Source organism: Perna viridis, chromosome 2, assembly GCF_037379345.1.
Source record: "Perna viridis isolate PV_CMFRI_1.1 ecotype Kerala chromosome 2, ASM3737934v1, whole genome shotgun sequence".
Taxonomy (NCBI): Eukaryota; Metazoa; Mollusca; class Bivalvia; order Mytilida; family Mytilidae; genus Perna; species Perna viridis.
This window is the reverse complement of record NC_142446.1, coordinates 35,093,792-35,113,438: the sequence shown is the minus strand read 5'-3', so window position 1 is coordinate 35,113,438 and position 19,647 is coordinate 35,093,792. Positions and strand designations below refer to the sequence as shown.

Here is a 19,647-nt window from a genome sequence, read left to right as displayed (position 1 = left end):
TTCATCCCTACAAAATGTTTTGAAATCGAAATAATGATACTGAGAGTAACTAGTATATTTCTATGAAAAAAAAACATTCTTATAAATATGGAAACGAATGTTTAACTTGTTGCAGGCGTTCTGAACGTGCTTAACTTTCTAATAACGAGCACCTAACAAATACAATGAATTAGAAACATATTGATAACGTGCAAAACGAACACCGAACGGCCTCTGAACGTTTCCGGTAGTTCGTTGGCTTGCACAAAAATTCTCATTTGCAACGTCCCCAAACGATTGAGAACGAATACAGGAGGTCAAACGAACTTGTGCGTTCCTTTGACGTTCCTTTCAAGCTTTCCCAGTTCGTTGGCCAATTCGGTTGTAGTGTAAGAGCACTTCAATACAAAGACAGAGAGTAAAGATTTGAAGCCTTGTAATATCAACAAATTTTATGAAAGTGACTAAAGGTACCGAGACTTATACAAAAAGCAACAGGCCTTCTCTCTCAGAGGTTGAAAGGCTAAAAAAAAACACGCAAGAACATTATTTTCAAATCAGATTTAAGCAAATTAAGATTCCCCAGTCCAGTAGCAAATTGATGGGAAAGATCCATTTACGTTCTATAAAGTTTTATTCGCAACTTTAATTCATCATGTATCCCGTTATGGATGTAGATAAACTCTTATCTATCTATATAAGATATACGGAAGATGCTTCAGAATAAATTAATAGATTAATAAATTAAACGATTATAGGGTTACATCAACACTTATACATGTATATGTCCTGATCATCATAAATTACCTTAGTTCTATTTTCCTTTCTTTCTTAACATGTTATGTTCACCTATATAGAGGACACATTTTTGGGGGAAATTCCGAAGAAAAAGTGTTGAAAGGTAATGTTTCTTTTACATGGCATTATTGTGTATATTATACGTAATTACGTGATTATTCATTGGACAATGGTAATACATGTAGCATACTGAAGTGCTCTGGTGTTTTATTCATTATATCATATTGATATCTACGAGGACAATACCATCACAAAATTTCCCCAATCGACTGTCATGTTTTTTTTTTTCATTATTCATTTTTAAATTAATTCAAATTAGATCTTGTATTGTAGTCTTGGACTTCATTTCAAATGCAGAAACACCTTTCGTGTATAGGAAGTTCACGTCGCCCAAAAAGCGACGCTATCGGCCCAGCTTAGTGTTTTAAATCAAAGCATTTTGTCATCTAGAAATGTGCTTCCCAAATAATGGACAAAGTAGAATTGTATTTGTCAATAATGATTCTCTGTTCGTTTTGCTATAGTGTTATTAAATCACTATATATATTATATAAACATGTAATATAAAAATTATTATAATTATTAGATGATTTACAACTTGGTACTAATACCTGCATGGGCATGTAAATCTAATACTTTCTTTTATTACGATCAAAGTCATGGGTAAATAAAACAAATATACACCACAAAAATGTTTTTTGTTTCTTAATGTAATATTTCATCATGCATTTTGAAAATACCCTATACGTGTCCAAGATAATTCATTAATTATAGCAACACACAACAGAAAATATGCAAAGGGTGAGCAAGTATTTTTTATAAGAAGTACAACATGGACGAGTACAATAAAATGTATGTATACTGACAATATTCTTACATACTTATTATGCATATTAAATAACCACAGAAAATATAAATAAGGTACTTTTCTCAGCAAACATTAGTGAGCAAATTATTTGTGACACGTGGTTTTGTATGAGCTGCTTTCCGAACTTCAAACAATAAAAGCATACTGTTCTCACAAGATTATTCTATAGGAGATATCTAACTGACAATTAACCTTTAATAAAATAAGCGCTGCATGATCCAGAGTATATGTCATTGAAAAAAATAGCAATATATTATATCTAATATTCAAAGACTTGATACACCGAACTTTTTACTTCTACTTAACTAGTCTGAATAAACAGTGGTCCCAAGTAAGTAAGTTTTTGTTCGGTCATCGCCTGCCGACATTTACGCAGATTCAAGAAATACGTGTATAAATTCAACTACTTTTTCGCTAAAATAGCGTTTCATCAAAACTAATGTATAAAAATGTAATTTAAGAAAATAAATAACATAATTATTTTTTTTAAATGAAAAATAGCCCAACTGCCCTTTGACTCTATTTTTCTTACCAAATGTGTATCTTAAGGAGGTAGACCTAGGGTAAAGCACACATCTCTAACAAATCATTGGAAAGTTTGTGTTCAGCATCTTACATCAGTCTCGTAACTTGGACTGATTTCATTCTGTCTCAAATGAAAGCTTGGTAGGCTTTGGTGAAATTGAATATGATGCTAGCATATTACTAATTTCAAGAGTTATTTCCCTTGCCCTGGGTCAACCTCTTTAGTTGCCACTCCGTTTCTTTTTTCGTGGGAGTTCATATTAATAGTGCTTTAGTTGTGTGTGTTTTTGTGTGTGTTACGTCTTGTTTTTCCTTATCTTCAGTTTTTATATGTAATCAATTTTATCCGATTCGTTACATGTGAATCGTGTTTCCTGTTTTCACATGTAGGCCATGCACTTGGACATTAGCGTAATTGAATTGTCCAGTTGTGAACTTTTCAACATTTTTTGCCGATATATAGTGGAAACTAAAGATTTTGTAAGCAGAAAAAATAACAAAAATATATGAAAACCATGATTCCTGCGTAAGCAGTATGCCATAAAAATAAACAAACCTCAGATAACATTTAGGGTCTACAGAATACAAATTTACTTCTCCTGCGCAGAGGTAATTTTATACCCGACACACTCAGTATTAAATCCCGCCTCTTTATGTAAATTGGTAAATGACCCCTGAAATAGCTTCGCGTTTTGTATTAAGTAAGTGCCTATGCTTTCAGTTGTGAAAAAGATTCTTAGTAGCCAGATCTAGCCTATTGGTAGATTGCCGAAAACATACCGGTACTATAGTGATTCCTTTTCATTTTCCAGCTATTAAAACAGGTTCTTATAATTGTCTAGCCTTGTCTTTTCCTTGGTATTTGTGTGACTTTTTAAAATTTACAAGAAGTGACAATGAATATAACAGGTCATAATTAATATCTCCGATCGTAGAAGCTATTTTATAGGACATAATATGTTGCGTATTAAACATGTGGTCTTATTGTATTATAATATTATTTTGCGCTATATTATATTTACATGTATCAATGCAGACCGATGATTTATGTCTCGTGACAATCACTCGTATTTACCTCTGGGTTACGTGTACGCTCGGAAAGTGGGCCAAAAGGCGTTCCTCTAATTATAATTCACAGACATATTTCAGGTCAAAAATCTTTGCCTGATATTTTCTATTATTGTAGCTGTATCAAACAACTCAAGATACATGTTCATAATGCCCTAACTGTCAGTCCCTGTAAGAATCAGGCAGTTAGTGAAACATGGTATGAAAAAAAAACCATTATTTTGATAGGGTAATTTAACTATTTGCCACATCAGAATCAAGAAAAACAGACAATATTTTCCATATCATGCTGGACCATTGAGTTACAATTTCATTGAAATGCACTGAAAATGAGCATTTCCTGGGCAGATAACTCTGACTAAAAACCTCATTTTTCTAAGACTCTATCGAAAATTGTCTCCACAAAGCCAGTGATGCATACTTACACTTAAAAACGCTTTTTAAGGTGCTCGGATCGTCTAATACGAATATTTAGTACAGTAAGTACATATACATTCTTGTTATGTGTAATTGTAACGAGAGGTAAAACTATCAACCCAGGGATGATAACCGTTTTTTAGTTCCGGTTATTGAAGTGGCATTGATGTGCATTATCATAATTCCTGTAAGAAAGTGTAGTTTATATGCAATGGATGTGGCCGGCAACAGCACATATTAAATTTACAACAGTTGCCAAAACAAATGATTGAACTGAGATATTTGAATTAAATATGACTTCCCCAGAGTGCCTTGCAACACAATTTATTATTTTTCTCCCAAATTTTGAAAGTTTCATAGTTCCGTAGTGATTGTCATGCACAAAAAGTTATGCTTGTCGACCAAGTAATTCAGGGTAGGAGTTGTTAAATAAACAAATTATTGTTAGTTATTGTTTAAAGCGCCGTTTTGCATTTGCAACGATTTGCATTACATTTGTCTCGCAAGTAAAAGCAAAAATTGACACAAGTGTAATGCAAGGACGTGAATTTTTGAGGGTTTAGGTCTTTAGCTGACAGATTTCAAGACGTATGATAGCTGAAGCTTTCTCTGTTTTTTATATGATGGTCAGCAAACCCAGTACCAGTGCAATATACATATATTATATGTACATCGTTATGACATTAGAATTGACTAATTAAGTGACTATCTTTTTAATTAAAATTCCTTTCTAATACTGGAAGCTATGATGGTTTCGTCATTCTTCAATTTAACCTCTCGTTACAATTACACATAACAAGAATGTATATTCTGAGCAAGACTTAAATAACTGCGAACATTGCTTAATAGACTTACCTTTCTGTCTATATGCTGTATGTTGAGGTGTCCACAAACTACATAAAAAGGAATGTTTCAGGCTTTATAAACTTGTTTAAGCACGTCCAAGATTTCATGTGCCAGTCCACAGTCAGGAGATGTCGTAATATTATTTTTTACTTCGTATTATAAGGAGTTGTCATGGTAAAATCTTATATTTATTTCAGTCATTCTAACAGAGAGAGAGAGAGAGTCAGAGATGTTTCAGGACAACTTAGTCTTCAGGTTTTAATCTTAAAAACATGCACTGTTTTGTCAAAATTCTTAAAGAAGATGTTTGCATTATCTTACCGTATGTAAGATTTATTTCATACGTACATCTTCAGGTTATAAAACATTCGACGACATGGCCAGATCTTTCTACCTCGCTGACTACATCATTTTTGGCATAACCATCGTCGCCTCCATCGGTATTGGTGTATTCCATGCATTTGCTGGAGGCCGACAAAAAACGACATCGGAATTCCATCTAGGTAACCGACGGATGGCAATAATTCCAGTTGCCATTTCCCTTCTAGTATCGTTTGAGTCATCGATCATGATGCTTGGTACTCCAGCGGAAACGTACGTTTTTGGAATACAAAATATCATGAGTAATTTTGGATGGACGGTCTCTAACCTTCTTGCAATTAAAATAATGGTACCACTGATACATCCACTAAAAATTACTAGTGCATATGAGGTACGTAGATAGCTACGTCTTGATTTTAAATATTTTTGCCACACACTATAGTGAAATATATATTCAAGAATGCCTGCCAAAGCTCGCTTTTCCCAACCTTACTACCGATATCTCGCGTTGAAAAAAAAAAGAAAATGTATTTACTAGCCACAAAAAATGAAAATAAAAACAAAGATACATACTTACTATAGGATAACATTTAATAAATTTCTGTGTTATTTAGTAATGATTTCAGCTTAATAAGTTAAACTGAGTATTTTTCCTTTACGTATTTGAGATAACTTCAAAACGAAGATTTTCCCTTGTCATATACATGTCCATGAACCGATCCGCGCAACGGTTTGACGGATCGATGACCGTTGACCGATCTGATCGCAGTTTTGTTATGTAAAATGACGAATTAATCGTTAAAAATAAAACAAATGTAAAAACAAGTATAGATTGATGTTCAAATTTATTGCATAATGTAAATATGTGTAAAATTGACAGGGAAAACACTGGAAACTGTAAAATATATTGAACGTTCTGTGGTCACGTGATGCGATCATCGGTTTGATAGGTCGGTTTGACAGATCGATGATTGATCGGAAACTGATCGGTGATTGAAGACCGAGCGCATTTTTTGTTGCACGGATCGGTTCAGGTACTGTGCTTGGCATGTTATGGGTTGTGGCGTGCTTGATTTTGAACAAATATTATTGGTTATAATGTAAAATACTGAAAACAGGTGAATAATAAGGACAAATATAAATCATGTGAAGGGGGATTGTATAAAATTTGAAATGTCAAAATGTTCGAAGTTTCAAATGTTTTAATATTGTAGTATTTGGAAATGCGATACAAATCACGTGGTGTCAGGACATTGGGTACTTTACTAGGAATGATCAACTATGTAAGTTTTTCTTAAAAAAAAGAATACAGGTCCCAATAACTAGTTCCGATTATACATGTATCTCTCCGCTAACTAAAATAAGATGCTTTCATGATTTGTGGAAGAGAGTATATACAGCACAGGAGATTGTGACAAAACCCACCGTTGGACCTATTCAAGAACCAAAATAAAATTTAGATTAATATACAAAACTCGAATACCAAGGAGCGAAATCAGTATATTACATTTATAACATCAGTATTAATAAGGAAACTACATAATACAATAATAAAATAAAATAATGTAATTGAAATGATAGTTCTTGTATTCTAAGGTAGCAAAACTGTGAACTAGATCTTTGACAGCTTAAAATTCAACGATTATTTTCTTGTTTAACCTTGATCTCTGTTCAATTGTTTCTTTACGGTTATTTTTCGCCTTTACAAATTTTGAGAATACTGTACATTTTCGGGTGATAACTTGATATTTTGTGTATGAACAGTGGCGGATCCATTCGTACATGTTTCTGGTCTTACCGGGAAACTATCAAAAATAAAACTGTCGCGAAAATTTTACGGTTTATAGTACCTTTGAAGTTCAAGGAATATTATTTCTAGCTAAACTTTAATAAAATATGTCAAATTGAATGAGTGATTAAAACGGTTAATGCAGAATGAAATCCCTTGATGCAGTCTTTAAAGTTTTTAATAAAAGAGTTATCAAGGGAACCAAGATTCTAGAGGAAATCAAAAGAATGTAATCCAAGGAGAGAGACAGAGACATACAAAACAGACAAAACAAAACAATGAACATAAAATAACTTAAATACCAAAAGTAACAAAAGTAAACGATCAACTCCGACTCCACTAAAAACTTGGAGCATGGACCAGGTGCACCGGTAGGGTAAGCGGCATCTGCTTTTCTAGAAACACCCGCCGAGTTGCTCATAAAAGGTAATGTTCGGAGAAGACGAAAGAGGAAAGGCAAGCTATGACACGTTGAACAAAGCAATTCTCATGGTGCAATTAGATACACCGTAACGAATCACGAGTTGATGACGACCATAAAACCTCTGTAGTGATGATTTCAATTTTGAAGCAACATAACCCTGTTACTGAAGCCTAATTGTAAAAAATCCTAGCGCTGTACAAAAAGTCTGCATTGTTACAACAAGCTCTGGCATAACGTATAAGTTGTGATACGAAAGTGCTGAAGGGATGTTGCCACATCGGACAAAGATGCTGTCGATAAAACATTCCAGCATTTTAAACACATCATGTTCGGTATATTTGGAAGATGATTTGGAATCGATTTTTTACAAAGTATGAGGAAATGAGGAATCTCTACCAATAACTACATATAAGTATCTAGGTTTACCGTCTTTTTTGAGTAACAACGATGTATTATGTTTTTGAGACGGGATTTTAACTTAGTATTGAAATGAAAGTTCATTTTCATTACAGGCAATGTATATGGGTGTCGTGCTGTTTGGACCAGCAATTGCTCTCGAAGCAGGTACAATAAACAACCAACTTTTATCTAAATCAAATTATTGCAATTTTCGAAAACTTTCAAAGGCTCTTCATTTTCGCAAGTGATGTATTATAATAGATATGTAATATGTAGCTATCTCTTGATTGTGAATAAAACAAGTGTCATGTGGATGGAATTATGTACGATCGCAGTTTTTTTTTTTTTTTTTTTTGTGTAATTGAGTTTATCAGCTCGATGGGCGAAACATATCAAATATCAGATGTATACACTGTTTACATTTTACCATTGTCATGCCTTCCCTTGAAGGAGTTCGGAACCTAACTATCAATAAAGTGATTTTTTCTTGTTTTACAGTAATGGGATTCCCCCAGTTCGCCTCTATAATTATCGTTGCTATAGCCGCCGTTATTTATACATCTATTGTAAGTACTGTACACACATGTAGAGTTGAAATCGTATTTTCACCATTTGCAAAAGGGTGCGGTCGACTTATATATTATATTGAGCTCAAAATCATAAAAATCAATTATACGCATATTCAAACGTAAATATTTTGGTTATTTAGGGAAACTACCTTCTTTATCAAATGTTGATTTTTGCAAATATCCTAGAATTTTCGAGTAAAAATTTGAATTAAGACTAAAAAATATTACTTTTACATAATTACCGAATTCGTACATCATTTTTGTTTCAAGTAAGTTATACTGCATCAAAACTTTGAGAAAAACATATTTTAAGGTCAGAAAACCATCAAATGAACGATTTTTTTCCCCATTTGAAACGAAACTTACAAACAAAGTAACGTTTGTGACGTCATTACAAATATAATAAAGAGCTGTGCTTTAAGCGCATGGTACGCCCGTTGCCCTTTTAACTTGTTCTAATGCTTTTAATGAATTTATATGATCAACTAGAAATACTATGAGCCCTGTAAAATACCCTCCCCCCAAAAAAGTAAATAAAAAATGCACAAAAAATTGGCACTATCAAGGCTACATCAAGTTTAAGTAAGTTTATTGTCTTAATTTTTCACCCATACATTTCTGTCTTGTTTTCTGTCACACTTTTCTGACAAGGTAACCAAATACCTTATATATTTATTAGTCGTTCATCATAACAAATGGTCCATTTTCAACGATTTTTCAACGAATAAAATTTTCTTGGCCATTTCCACCTTTTTTTTTTAAAGAGTACAGCTTCATATTACTGAAACGTAGAATTCGACATTTATACAAATCCGACGGGAGAGTTCATTTAGATATGAACAATTCACCAAAGTTTCATTAAAGTTAGTGAAAGTGTTTTTTGAGTAATTGTGCAGCGAAAACTTGAAAACCCCCTTTTTTATGTATAAAAATTCATAACACGGAAACGATAAATCTGAAATTTATAAAAATCGAAAGGGACCTTGCGACAATACATATGAACAATTTACCAAAGTTTCATAAAAGTTGGCGAAAGCGTTTTTGAGTTATTGTTTGAAGTATAGACGACGGACGGACGGACAACGGTATACCATAATACGTCCCGTCTTAGGCGGGCATACACAAATACGGACAATGCATTATAATGATAAGATATAATCGGTTGATGTACTTTGTTGTACTCATTAGTAGCTACATCAGTGTTTTAAGTCTACAGGAAATATCAAACGCATTATAAAGGCAATGCGGTATAATCCTATAGAAGCCGTGATTAAATCTTTTTCCTGTGAAACACTTGACATTTAACAGCCACAATTAGCTGAGAAATTTTGACATTTCATGATAACATATCAGAAATCATTCGAAGACGTATAAAAAGCAATTGCATACAATAACAGTATTTTCTCCGAAAATTGCCTTCAAAGATACATACCGACAATACCAATCAGTTTAAAAGGAGCTCTCTAAAAGCTAATGAAATATTCTTAAGTTAATGTTACACCTAAAACGAAACGATCCGCGGTAGACAGAATATAGTAAAATAAGTATGCAAGGAAGTCCTTTGGTACATTAGGTTTTGTCGTCATGGTTGGGAAAGTTTTTATGTGCATACATGTAGCAATGGTTTATAAAAAGTTATTTGTCTGTAATCTCTTGTTACGGCATTATCTGTTTTCTCTGTGTTTGTATTGTATTCACATTAAGTGGGGTTTGTTTCACAATTGTTGTATCAAAACGTTACCCCAACGAATACAAACTTGACTACATACATGTATATTTGTATTTTCTGTAGGGTGGTATTAAAGCCGTTATATGGACAGATGTCTTCCAGAGTTTGGTTATGTTAGCAGGAATGTTATCAATTCTTATAAAGGTACACGCAAAAAGTATAAGACATGCACAAAAACATAATATAGAGACGCTTACCGATTAACACAGTTAGTAAAGCCTATTTAATTGGGATAGCGAATAAAAAAGCGCAAAAAGAACACGAATGTCGAAGAACGCCCAGATTTAATGATTGCGCGAAATTTATTCTGTGCATGTCACTGAGCTAATTAAAATCTTACAGCGTTCTCTTTTCGATCATATTTTGGTTATTTACGATCATAACGTTTTGATTATCGTTGTTTTCAATACCCAATTGTTATTTTCAAATAACATGATATACATGTACTAAATCTTCAGTGACGTCAAGTAGAGTTTAGGCCTTTTAGACAGGAAAGTGCTTTAACATTCAGTGAAAATACAAAATTTATTTTCACAAGTTAAAAGTTAAAATTTGTTGCACAGGGAACAGTTCACACAGATATCTCTGAAATATTTCAGTATCTCTACCATTAAACGTGTACTTTTGGTAGAAAAAATAATCAAGGAAACCAAGAATCCAGCGGAAATCAAAAGAATGCAATCCAGGGACAAAGACCAGACATGGATAACAGTGGTCAATTTTTCAATGTGTTTAAAGTTCCCGTAACAGACCACGTTTTGAATATATGTTGTATAAATGTAATACTATATATCCTTTACACAGGAAAGGAGCCTGATATGCTAATCATTGAATTCTTTTTACTATCTTATCAACATACACATTTAATTTTGATACGAGAATGCCATGTAGAGAGAGCTAAAATTTACACATGCACGCTTATTATTCGACCAATGCATCACAAATTTATCAATGTATATATGAATTTCACGCGTAGTACGTTTTTTTGGATGGTACATGTACAATGCTAGGAAAAAGTTCCCCCAATAACTTGATCTATACTTTTCGTCTATAATAGTTCAAGTATCGAATGCAGAATTGAATGCTGGAAAATGAAGAAATAACATCTTCAGCTTTCAAAAGGTTAACTTCAGGACGAATATTGTTTTAGGGGAGAATCTATACACCTCCTTATGCAAACGAAGTTGCTACAAAAACCTTGAACTAAGGGTTAGTATGTCGTGCTGAAATTTTCTAACGAACCGTTTCTCTTGACGCAGGGAACACTTGTGGCCGGTGGAGCTAAGTCAGCATGGACCATCGCAAATGATAATGGCCGACTGAACTTCTTCGTGTAAGTATGATATTATATATTTAATAATTCAATGTTCCATACATGCACTTCAAATCAATTCAGCTCTATTCTCTTTATCAACATCGGAGTCATTACTAAAGAAGTCAAAGGCGTAAACGGTGTAATAATATGTCTAAATGTAGTGATCTAAATCTCATATCATAAATTTTGTACATAATAATTGAACCGTTATCCTTAATGATTCTTTGGTCAAGCAACTGATGAATGTAAACGCTATTTTGTGTACCTAGCATATGTAAGCATGATATCCTACCTTCTGATAAAAAGACAATAGTTTTTGTCCATGTGTGTTTTACATGCACATTTCTTTCAGATGGGATACAGAAATTACAACGAGACATACATTCTGGAATCTGTTTGTCGGTAGTATAATCCGTGGTACGGGATTAATATTCAATCAGTCGTCAGTTCAAAGGATATGTTCTACACCAACACTTAAAGATGCTAGAATGTGAGTCAGCTTTAACAATGCCATCATTAATTTACATTTCATGAAAAAAGTTTTTTGTAAAAATCATGCAAAGTTAAGAATATGAAAGTTTCATTCCAATATCAAATCTATCTGACAGTATATTATTATTCATAGTGATTCCTGTTCTTGAACTATATAGGTAATGTTTTTTTTAAGGACAAATTTGATATTTTCTCCTTCTCAGATATACTTGCCCTGAATTTTTCTACTTCAGTCTATTTCATTATGCATTGCGTAAAATGAGATAAAATTTCAGGGTTGTCTGTGTTCTCGAAACTTCTTGGTGGTTTATCAATAGTAACATGTATTGTTCATCTTTTTAGGGTGATGTTTCTGGTGTCACCGGCTTTCCTCATTACAATATCAATGGCTTGCTTTGAAGGAGTTGTAGCTTATGCTTATTACCATACGGTCGGCTGTGATCCTCTGAAATCAAAGCAGATAACAAACCCTAATCAGGTAGCTATGTTGGTATCAGACGACATTAGACATAAAGGATAACTTTAAGATATGTTGTAGTTAAAAACATTGTAAGAATCAGATATTGAATTAACTATCATGGATGTCTTAAAATGTATCTAGTAAAGACAAACAGATCGCCGATATTTTACACCCTCTTACTGGAAATAGTCAGGATCTGTCCCTGCAATATTTGAAACAAAACTGATCGTTTAAATGTTAAATCAACTGATTTGAACAAAAAATCACTTGTTATGTCCTTTTTTTGTTCAAAATGTTCACAATTTGACCTTTCCTGAAATAATAAGGGCTTGTTAATTTGATTTTGTTCTGTTTATTTTTTAACATTTCATCTCAGTGCAACTTATACCACATTATTCAAAAAAGATAAGTCAGGTTTCAGCTGTTATTAAACCAACCATTACACCAACATAACACATTACGTACCCTTTGCCTGATTGTAACAAAGACTAGTACTTTAATGGCAGTAAAAACACAAAACAAATTATGGAAATGGCAATAACAAAGAAGAGTAATGCTCCTTAAGCTTTATTTTTTCTCTTAAAAAAGGTTTATAATGGGAATGTCCTGCGTTGTATTTAATTAGTGTTTACATTAACCCAGTTTTGTTTTCGGGGAAGACCTACTAACAAGAATTGTTTAGCTACATAAATAATTGCATTGAGCTCTTCAAAATCTAGATGAATGCATTCGCCCACACTTGAAAATGCACTTTCATCTTTACAGATTATTCCATATATGGTAATGGACATGTTTATTGGCTTACCTGGCATGCCAGGACTATTTATGGCATCACTGTTCAGTGCTTCACTCAGGTAAATCATGTCATGTGCATGCATGACAGGGACAATTTGTATTATCAAGATATATTACCGGTACGGTTCATTCCCATTTATCCAACTTTCTGAAATTTCAGGTAGTACAGGTAAAAATAAAAGTTGGATGAATGAGATCAAAGGTAATTAAGAACAAAGGATTCTTAATTAGAGCATGGGTTAGGTGATTATTGAAATAGGACTACTCTGTACTTTTCACTACACGAGTGTGATTTTTCTTCCTTTGCTCATATATTTTTTGTACTTTTACAAAATATAATACATTAGAGTAATTTCTTGTAAACAAAACTTGGAGAGGGTCGCTTGCCTTTCCTTTGATTCCATCTAAAGCACCCAGTAATAAATGCCAACATGATCAGTTTAAATTGACAGTCCGAACCCTGGGTAAACAGAAATACAGTTCAATCTAAAATTGTTTCTTTAACGCTAAAGTTTAGATAATAAAGACGGAAAATAAAAAAGGAGACCGTTATTGAAAGGTGTCATCCTGGTTTGCATACATTTAATTACCATACTAATTAAATAGTTAAATAAACAAAAAAGACAATGGGTTCATACACCTTGAAGACCTATAGTTTGTTTTAAATATGTACAATGAAATGCGTAATATTTTTTTTTCCTGCAGAAAATATATGTTGGCATTCTGTTGAGTTTTGTTTTAGTATTGATTACGTGTTTTATTTAATGTGTACATTTGTCTTTCATTTCTAATAATCCAATAAAAAATAAGTAAAACATTATTTTTTAATAAATATTTTAATAACAAAATCAACAACACAAGATAAGGGACAAGACAATTAATTTTCAGATAGCTTGAATCACAACAAATAAAATAAATAATTTGCATATACTAAGAATACATATACAACATTTAAGACTCATTGTATCAGTTGCAGCATTAAAATAAATATAAAATCTGCTTAAATTATCAGAAATGACAAAGCATGAAATATATATCAATGTTTGTATCGTATAAAAGTTCACTAATTAAGATGCAGTAAGTGAGAAGCGGCATCTGCGTAGTCTGTCACAGTCATAATCCGCTGCTGATATCTGTCTTTGAGTTGCTGTAGTTGTGTGTTGATGCGTCGGTAAACTGGTCTTTTGGGTGGACGAGCTCCTCCTGCTGAGTACTGGATCACTGTATCACATTATGTAAATAATTGTATTTTTGTACTATAATCCCAATATTGACAACATGTATTAAAATAAAATATTAAATAATGAAATATTTCATTTAAAACATCATCAAGTTTATTTTGATATTCTCATAACAATATCTTTTTAAGATTTTAAGTAGAATTCTTCAGGTAAAATACAGGTGCAATTAAGGTGACCAATAAAGAACAGACTATAATGATTAAAACAACAATTTCATCTTTGTTTATTTAAACCTGTAATTAAATGTATGCTAACCAGGATTAAACCTATTGAAATGGGAACATAATTATTCTTGATCCGGGCACAAAGACCATAAATAGTTTGGACCAGGTGTACCTGTAGTGTAAGAGTGTTTTATGGTTGTCATCGTGAACTCGTGTATCGTTACGGTGTATCCATCTGCGCCATGAAAACTGATTTGTTCAATGTGTCACAGATTTCCTCTCCTCTTTCGTCTACCCGGGACTTCACTTTTTATGAGCAACTCGGTGGGTGTTTCTAGAAAAGCAGAGGACGCTTACCCTACCGGTGCACCTGGTCCACGCTCCCAGTTTTTAGTGGAGACCGAGTTGCTCATTTGCTTTTGTTACCTTGTATGTATAATTTTAGTTACTTTATGTTCTTTGTTGTGTATGTGTGTCTGGCCTTTGTCCCTGGATTACATTCTTTTGCCGCTATAACCTTGGTGGTACCCTTGATACTCTCTGCTTCGTTTGTAACATTCAATGGTTCAACAAATATCACGAAGGACGTATAGAGAAACCTGGAAATAAAACTATATAAAGCTAAATGTATGGACGCATATTTTATTATATTTGTATTTATACAAAGTCAAATTTACATGCAAATGTATTGTGAATTCACTTGAACTCAATTGACGGCTGATGATAATTTTTCTACCAATGAGGATATTTTGAAAATTATTGAATTAATTTATGATATCATTCAAGTTTACTGCTTACATGAATTATCCAAAACATATTTCATAGTCGAATTGAAATAAAACTAATTCAAAAGATTTTTTATATCTAATATTTGTTTGCAGTACACTATCGTCAGGTCTCAGCAGTTTATCGGCTCTGTTCTGGGAGGATATCGTAAAGCCACACGCGAAACCAATGTCTGAAACAAAAGCAACAATTATTTCAAAACTAGCAGGTAAATTAAAACGTATTTTCCATGTTCGGTCTCATTGTATTCTATTCCCTTTTAAAGCGAGATCTGAAAGTTTCATTTCAAAACCTTGCTTATTTTGTTCGATGTTTTGTACACGCTCGAGAATTTCATAGCGCAATTAAGGAACATCACAAATTGTCCGATCCGACCCGATTTTCAGTAATCGAAAATAATAATAAGATTAAAGAATACAACATAACAAAGTTAGAGGATTATTCTTCGAAATGTTTGAGTAAGGTATAAGCAACCTAAATAAATATATTTCCATAAACAGTAATAAGGATCACTCCTAGGTTACAGATAAAACGTTGCCTTTTGAATAGTTATATGTTAGCCGGTACGCAAATAAGATTGTTAGTATTTACGTACGTATTTGACAGAACAACCAAAGATGTCGGTATACCAGTTGTACATTACGTTTATTTCAAATCTATAGTAGCAATGTTTACTTTTATCTTTACAAAAATCTATAAAAAAAACTTGCACGTCTTGCTTTCAGTCATTGGCTTTGGTTTGATGGCTGTTGCTGTAGCAGTCCTGGTATCAATCATCGGTGGAACACTCACGCAGGTATAACAGGAGAAAGAAATACATTCGTTTAGACAGGAATGTTCGGCAATTGCTGCATATTACGTTAATAATAGGATAATATAATACGTAATTTTCTATATTGGTTTATTTTGATTAAACAATGTTACTGTTTGAAAATGTTTAGAAAATAAGATGTTGTAGCAAAATTTACGTTAATGAAATTTTATGTAGTATTTATTTTACAACCATACTCACAAAATTGAACACCTTTGCAATAATCAATTCTATTAAAGATAACAGGAACAATTTTATCAGCTATTGGTGGACCGTTGACGGGACTTTTTCTACTTGGTTGTTTCTGTCCCTGGGCAAATGCAAAGGTACGGCTCATAAGAAATATATACAATCAGCATCTTAATTGGTTTTCATTTAAATCAAGGCATTTATTAATTTCTTATATATTAGTTTTCTAGCTTAACAATGTAGAGTTGTTTTGTTGTGCCTGTTAAGTTTTGTTTTTGTTTAAAGGAAACATAAAAAAATCAAATAAACTATAAATTTTTAAAATCTAAATCTATCTGTGATAGGTATGCTATTTTTCTTTATATATTTTGAAGAGTAGGAAAGTATACTGCAAATTTCTGACATTGGTAAAATTTTACAAAAAAGGATATATACGCCCCTTTTGTCTTAATATAAGCGCTCAATTTTAGGGTGCAGTTATTGGTACACTAACTGGAATCGCTTTGATTACATGGATCACAACGGGGCAGTATGCATCACCAAATGTTCGTAAGCCGTTTCCACTGCCATCTGCTCCTGTTGACCAGTGCTATGCACCACCATCAGCTTTCAATATGTCTACAAACACCACAATGTTGTATGAGTACTCAACAACAACTGAAGCGCCAATAATTGATAGAATTCCGTATGTTTAATAGCTTATTTCCTTTATACGTATCCTAAATATGCTGATTTTAAACATAGGAAAATAAACCTGTCGAGAAATTGTGTCGTCTTTATCTTCTTTCTATATCTTACATGGCATTGCCTTGTTGTGATGGACTAATTTAGCGAAAATTTTATTTTTTTTGTTTGTGCAACCTTATTATTGCGACTTTGTATTTTAATCCCTAATCGATTCCGGTCCAAATTAAGATTTGATCCTTTACTTATGTACTACTTGAATCGTGGCTTGGGTACCAATGGACGTTAATTACGTCACAGTATCAAATAAGTTTAAATAATATAAAGATGTAGCTAAAAGAGTACCAACCAACAAGAAGACATATTACCGATCAAGTTAAAAGTATTTGCTATAAAACCAATTACCCCAAATACATCACCAATCCTTCTTTTCTATATTTCATACTCCGCAGAATGGCAAAATATTTATGATTATTGACGGTTCTAACTGCTTTGATAAGACAAACCGTCAATACAAGGAACTTTACTGTCACAATAACATCACAAGACATAATTCACAATGAATAAGTTGTTTCATGGATATATCAATATTACTTCTCTGTGATGGTTTTTATGGTTTTTAACATGACTGTTTAATGGTATTATTGTAGGAGCGGCATAGACTACTTTTACTCCATAGCATATCCATGGTTTGGTGTTATTGGGATATTCACTGTAATGATCGTTGGCAGTGTATTCAGCTTTTTGACAGGTATAATGCCCAAACGCTTTTTTATGTCCAAATGGTAGACTCAAATAGCATATTTGCATGCAACTTTTTTCATGTCTAAAAATTGTTCAATTGCTAAAAATTAATGTGCTATACACTAGAGATATTTTCTAAAAAGTTATAGTAATGCGAATAGAGTCGTCATATTTCAAAATTTTAATAAATAAATGAAATGTAAACTCGAAAGGTTTGTTTAACGAAATGTAAAGAAAATGTTTGTGGAACTAAGGCGACGATTCATTTTATAGCTACATATATAAGCGGTTATGCACCAGTGCACATAATATTTGACTTTACAAGACTTCATTGATCCTCGCCTTCTGTTTTACAGGGTATACGAAGCCGAAGGATTCTAATCCAATGTACTTAATATGTATTGTGGACGAATTGTTCTTCTTTTTACCCAAGCCAGTCAAGGAATTTCTGAAATTTGGTTACAACTACACAAAACCTGATGTATGGCATATTGTATTGATAAAGTTATATTGTATTTTTTTTTTTAAATAAACGAATATCAGAAAGTTGTTTATAAAGGAAAGGCAAAGTTTTGAGCAGTGCATGATATTTTAAATGATTTGCTTTTACATACTACTTCAAATTTATTAAGCTAGTATGATAGGGCGAGTCACAAGAAAACAGCATTTTTTCTTCAACAAATGATGTGATGCTTGGCAAGAAACAATGGTATTTAGAAACCAATATCAAACTGAACAGCTACTAATTGAAAATTAAATTGACCAAAGCTGTCTCTGTATTTGACAAATTTTAATATATTTTCATACCAAATATAATAAGCGAGCAAGTATCGCTTTAAAATGTATAGAAGCTCGTCTAAAACTCATCACATTGACATCTGAAATACTTTCGTAGAAGCAAAACACTACATCGTGATTCATTAAAGCTTCAGAAATATTAAAAATGCCGACTAGACAAAACGTTCCAAAGACGTTTATGTTATTTGTTCGGAATTACTCTGACATTTTCATATAAGCTACTTCCAATTGGATGGATCATCATAAAACCTTGTAATCTACGCCGAACTTAATACTTTATGCTTCGCACTTAAGGCCATTGCCTTCCTCATATTAGAAAGTGACTATGTATTTTATATATATATATATATATATATATTTAGTCATAGATTATATTTGCCGTTTCGGTGCATGTTCATTGAACCTTTTTTTTCTTCATGATGCCCATTATTTACCAAAACTAAGACAAAACTTAGATGTGGGCATTTTTTATATACAAGAGCTTGTGGTCGGCTACATAAAAGTTTTTCCTGTGTTCTTAATACCATGACAAATATTCTAAAAGAAAAAAATATTGGCAGTTTTGAGTGACAAATATATATCAAATTAAATGTTACATCGCCGATAAACACATTCATCTCAGTCTTAAACTTGTGAGATACAGGACATATCCGGCATGCTCGATGTCAAACTGCCGACATTGTGTACATGTACAAGTTTGTTGCATTTATTTCAGATATATGACAAAGACGACGAACTGTTTAAAGCTAATATCATTATGGAAGTAAATGAAACGAACGATGAAACTTTTCATCCGAAAGACAAAATGTCCAACAATGAAAACGCAGCTCTTATACATACGGTTGAGACGAAAGGTCTACCAGTTATACAATCTCCTCTTAGTATTAACAATTTAGAGAAGTCAGAAAACGGAAGTCTGCCATTATTGAATTCAGAACACAATGCAGGAGATGAGCACATTGAAGTAATAACAAAGAAGGATTAAAAAGGGTTCACCTCAATATACTCGACTATGGGGATCGTTAGAGCGACTGACGGTCTACTCAATTAAGATGTTTTAGTTTAGTTGATAGAACGTGATCATTCAGTCGATTGTCAATTCATTTTTCATCAGATAATCAGTCACATGTAAATACTATATAGTATATAACTTTGACCTGAACATTTTTTTGCAATGTAGTACGAGCTAGAATAAATATGGAATGAATCGAGTTCACTTTCTTTGATTTTACAAGCCTTTTCAGGCATTGGTGATATTAGTAACTATTTCAATCCACTTAAATATTCAAACTTTAATTCATATCAATCATAAAACCGGCTGAAAAGACATAGGTTTTATATCTGGATTCAATCTAAAACCTATTGTAACAGTGCAGTCGTTTGACGTTTAAAACAACGTTAATTACCCCCGCCAAAAAGCACCCCGTCATAATATG

The 19,647-nt window shown here is 32.8% G+C and overlaps 1 protein-coding gene across 1 annotated transcript; it reads left to right on the top strand.

Moving 5' to 3' along the window:
* Window positions 1-774: 774 nt before the first annotated feature.
* On the top strand, window positions 775-19,339 carry LOC148624809 (sodium-dependent multivitamin transporter-like). Its single transcript, XM_088567721.1, has 17 exons — window positions 775-880; window positions 4,858-5,213; window positions 6,037-6,105; window positions 7,548-7,599; window positions 7,933-8,000; window positions 9,796-9,876; window positions 10,992-11,065; window positions 11,400-11,537; window positions 11,882-12,017; window positions 12,765-12,853; window positions 15,081-15,193; window positions 15,711-15,781; window positions 16,036-16,122; window positions 16,456-16,670; window positions 17,320-17,420; window positions 17,770-17,894; window positions 18,927-19,339. Exons 2-17 carry the CDS (start codon window positions 4,878-4,880, stop codon window positions 19,194-19,196), a joined length of 2,025 nt encoding a protein of 674 aa, XP_088423847.1. The 5' UTR covers window positions 775-880; window positions 4,858-4,877; the 3' UTR covers window positions 19,197-19,339.
* The last annotated feature ends 308 nt before the right edge of the window (window positions 19,340-19,647 follow it).

Excerpts from the sequence above, each read along its gene's own strand:
- LOC148624809 (XM_088567721.1), top strand. The coding sequence starts at position 4,878 with ATGGCCAGATCTTTCTACCTCGCTGACTACATCATTTTTGGCATAACC. Across the intron at positions 12,854-15,080 it reads CTGTTCAGTGCTTCACTCAG|TACACTATCGTCAGGTCTCA; the intron begins GTAAATCATGTC and ends ATTTGTTTGCAG. Across the intron at positions 17,895-18,926 it reads ACAACTACACAAAACCTGAT|ATATATGACAAAGACGACGA; the intron begins GTATGGCATATT and ends CATTTATTTCAG.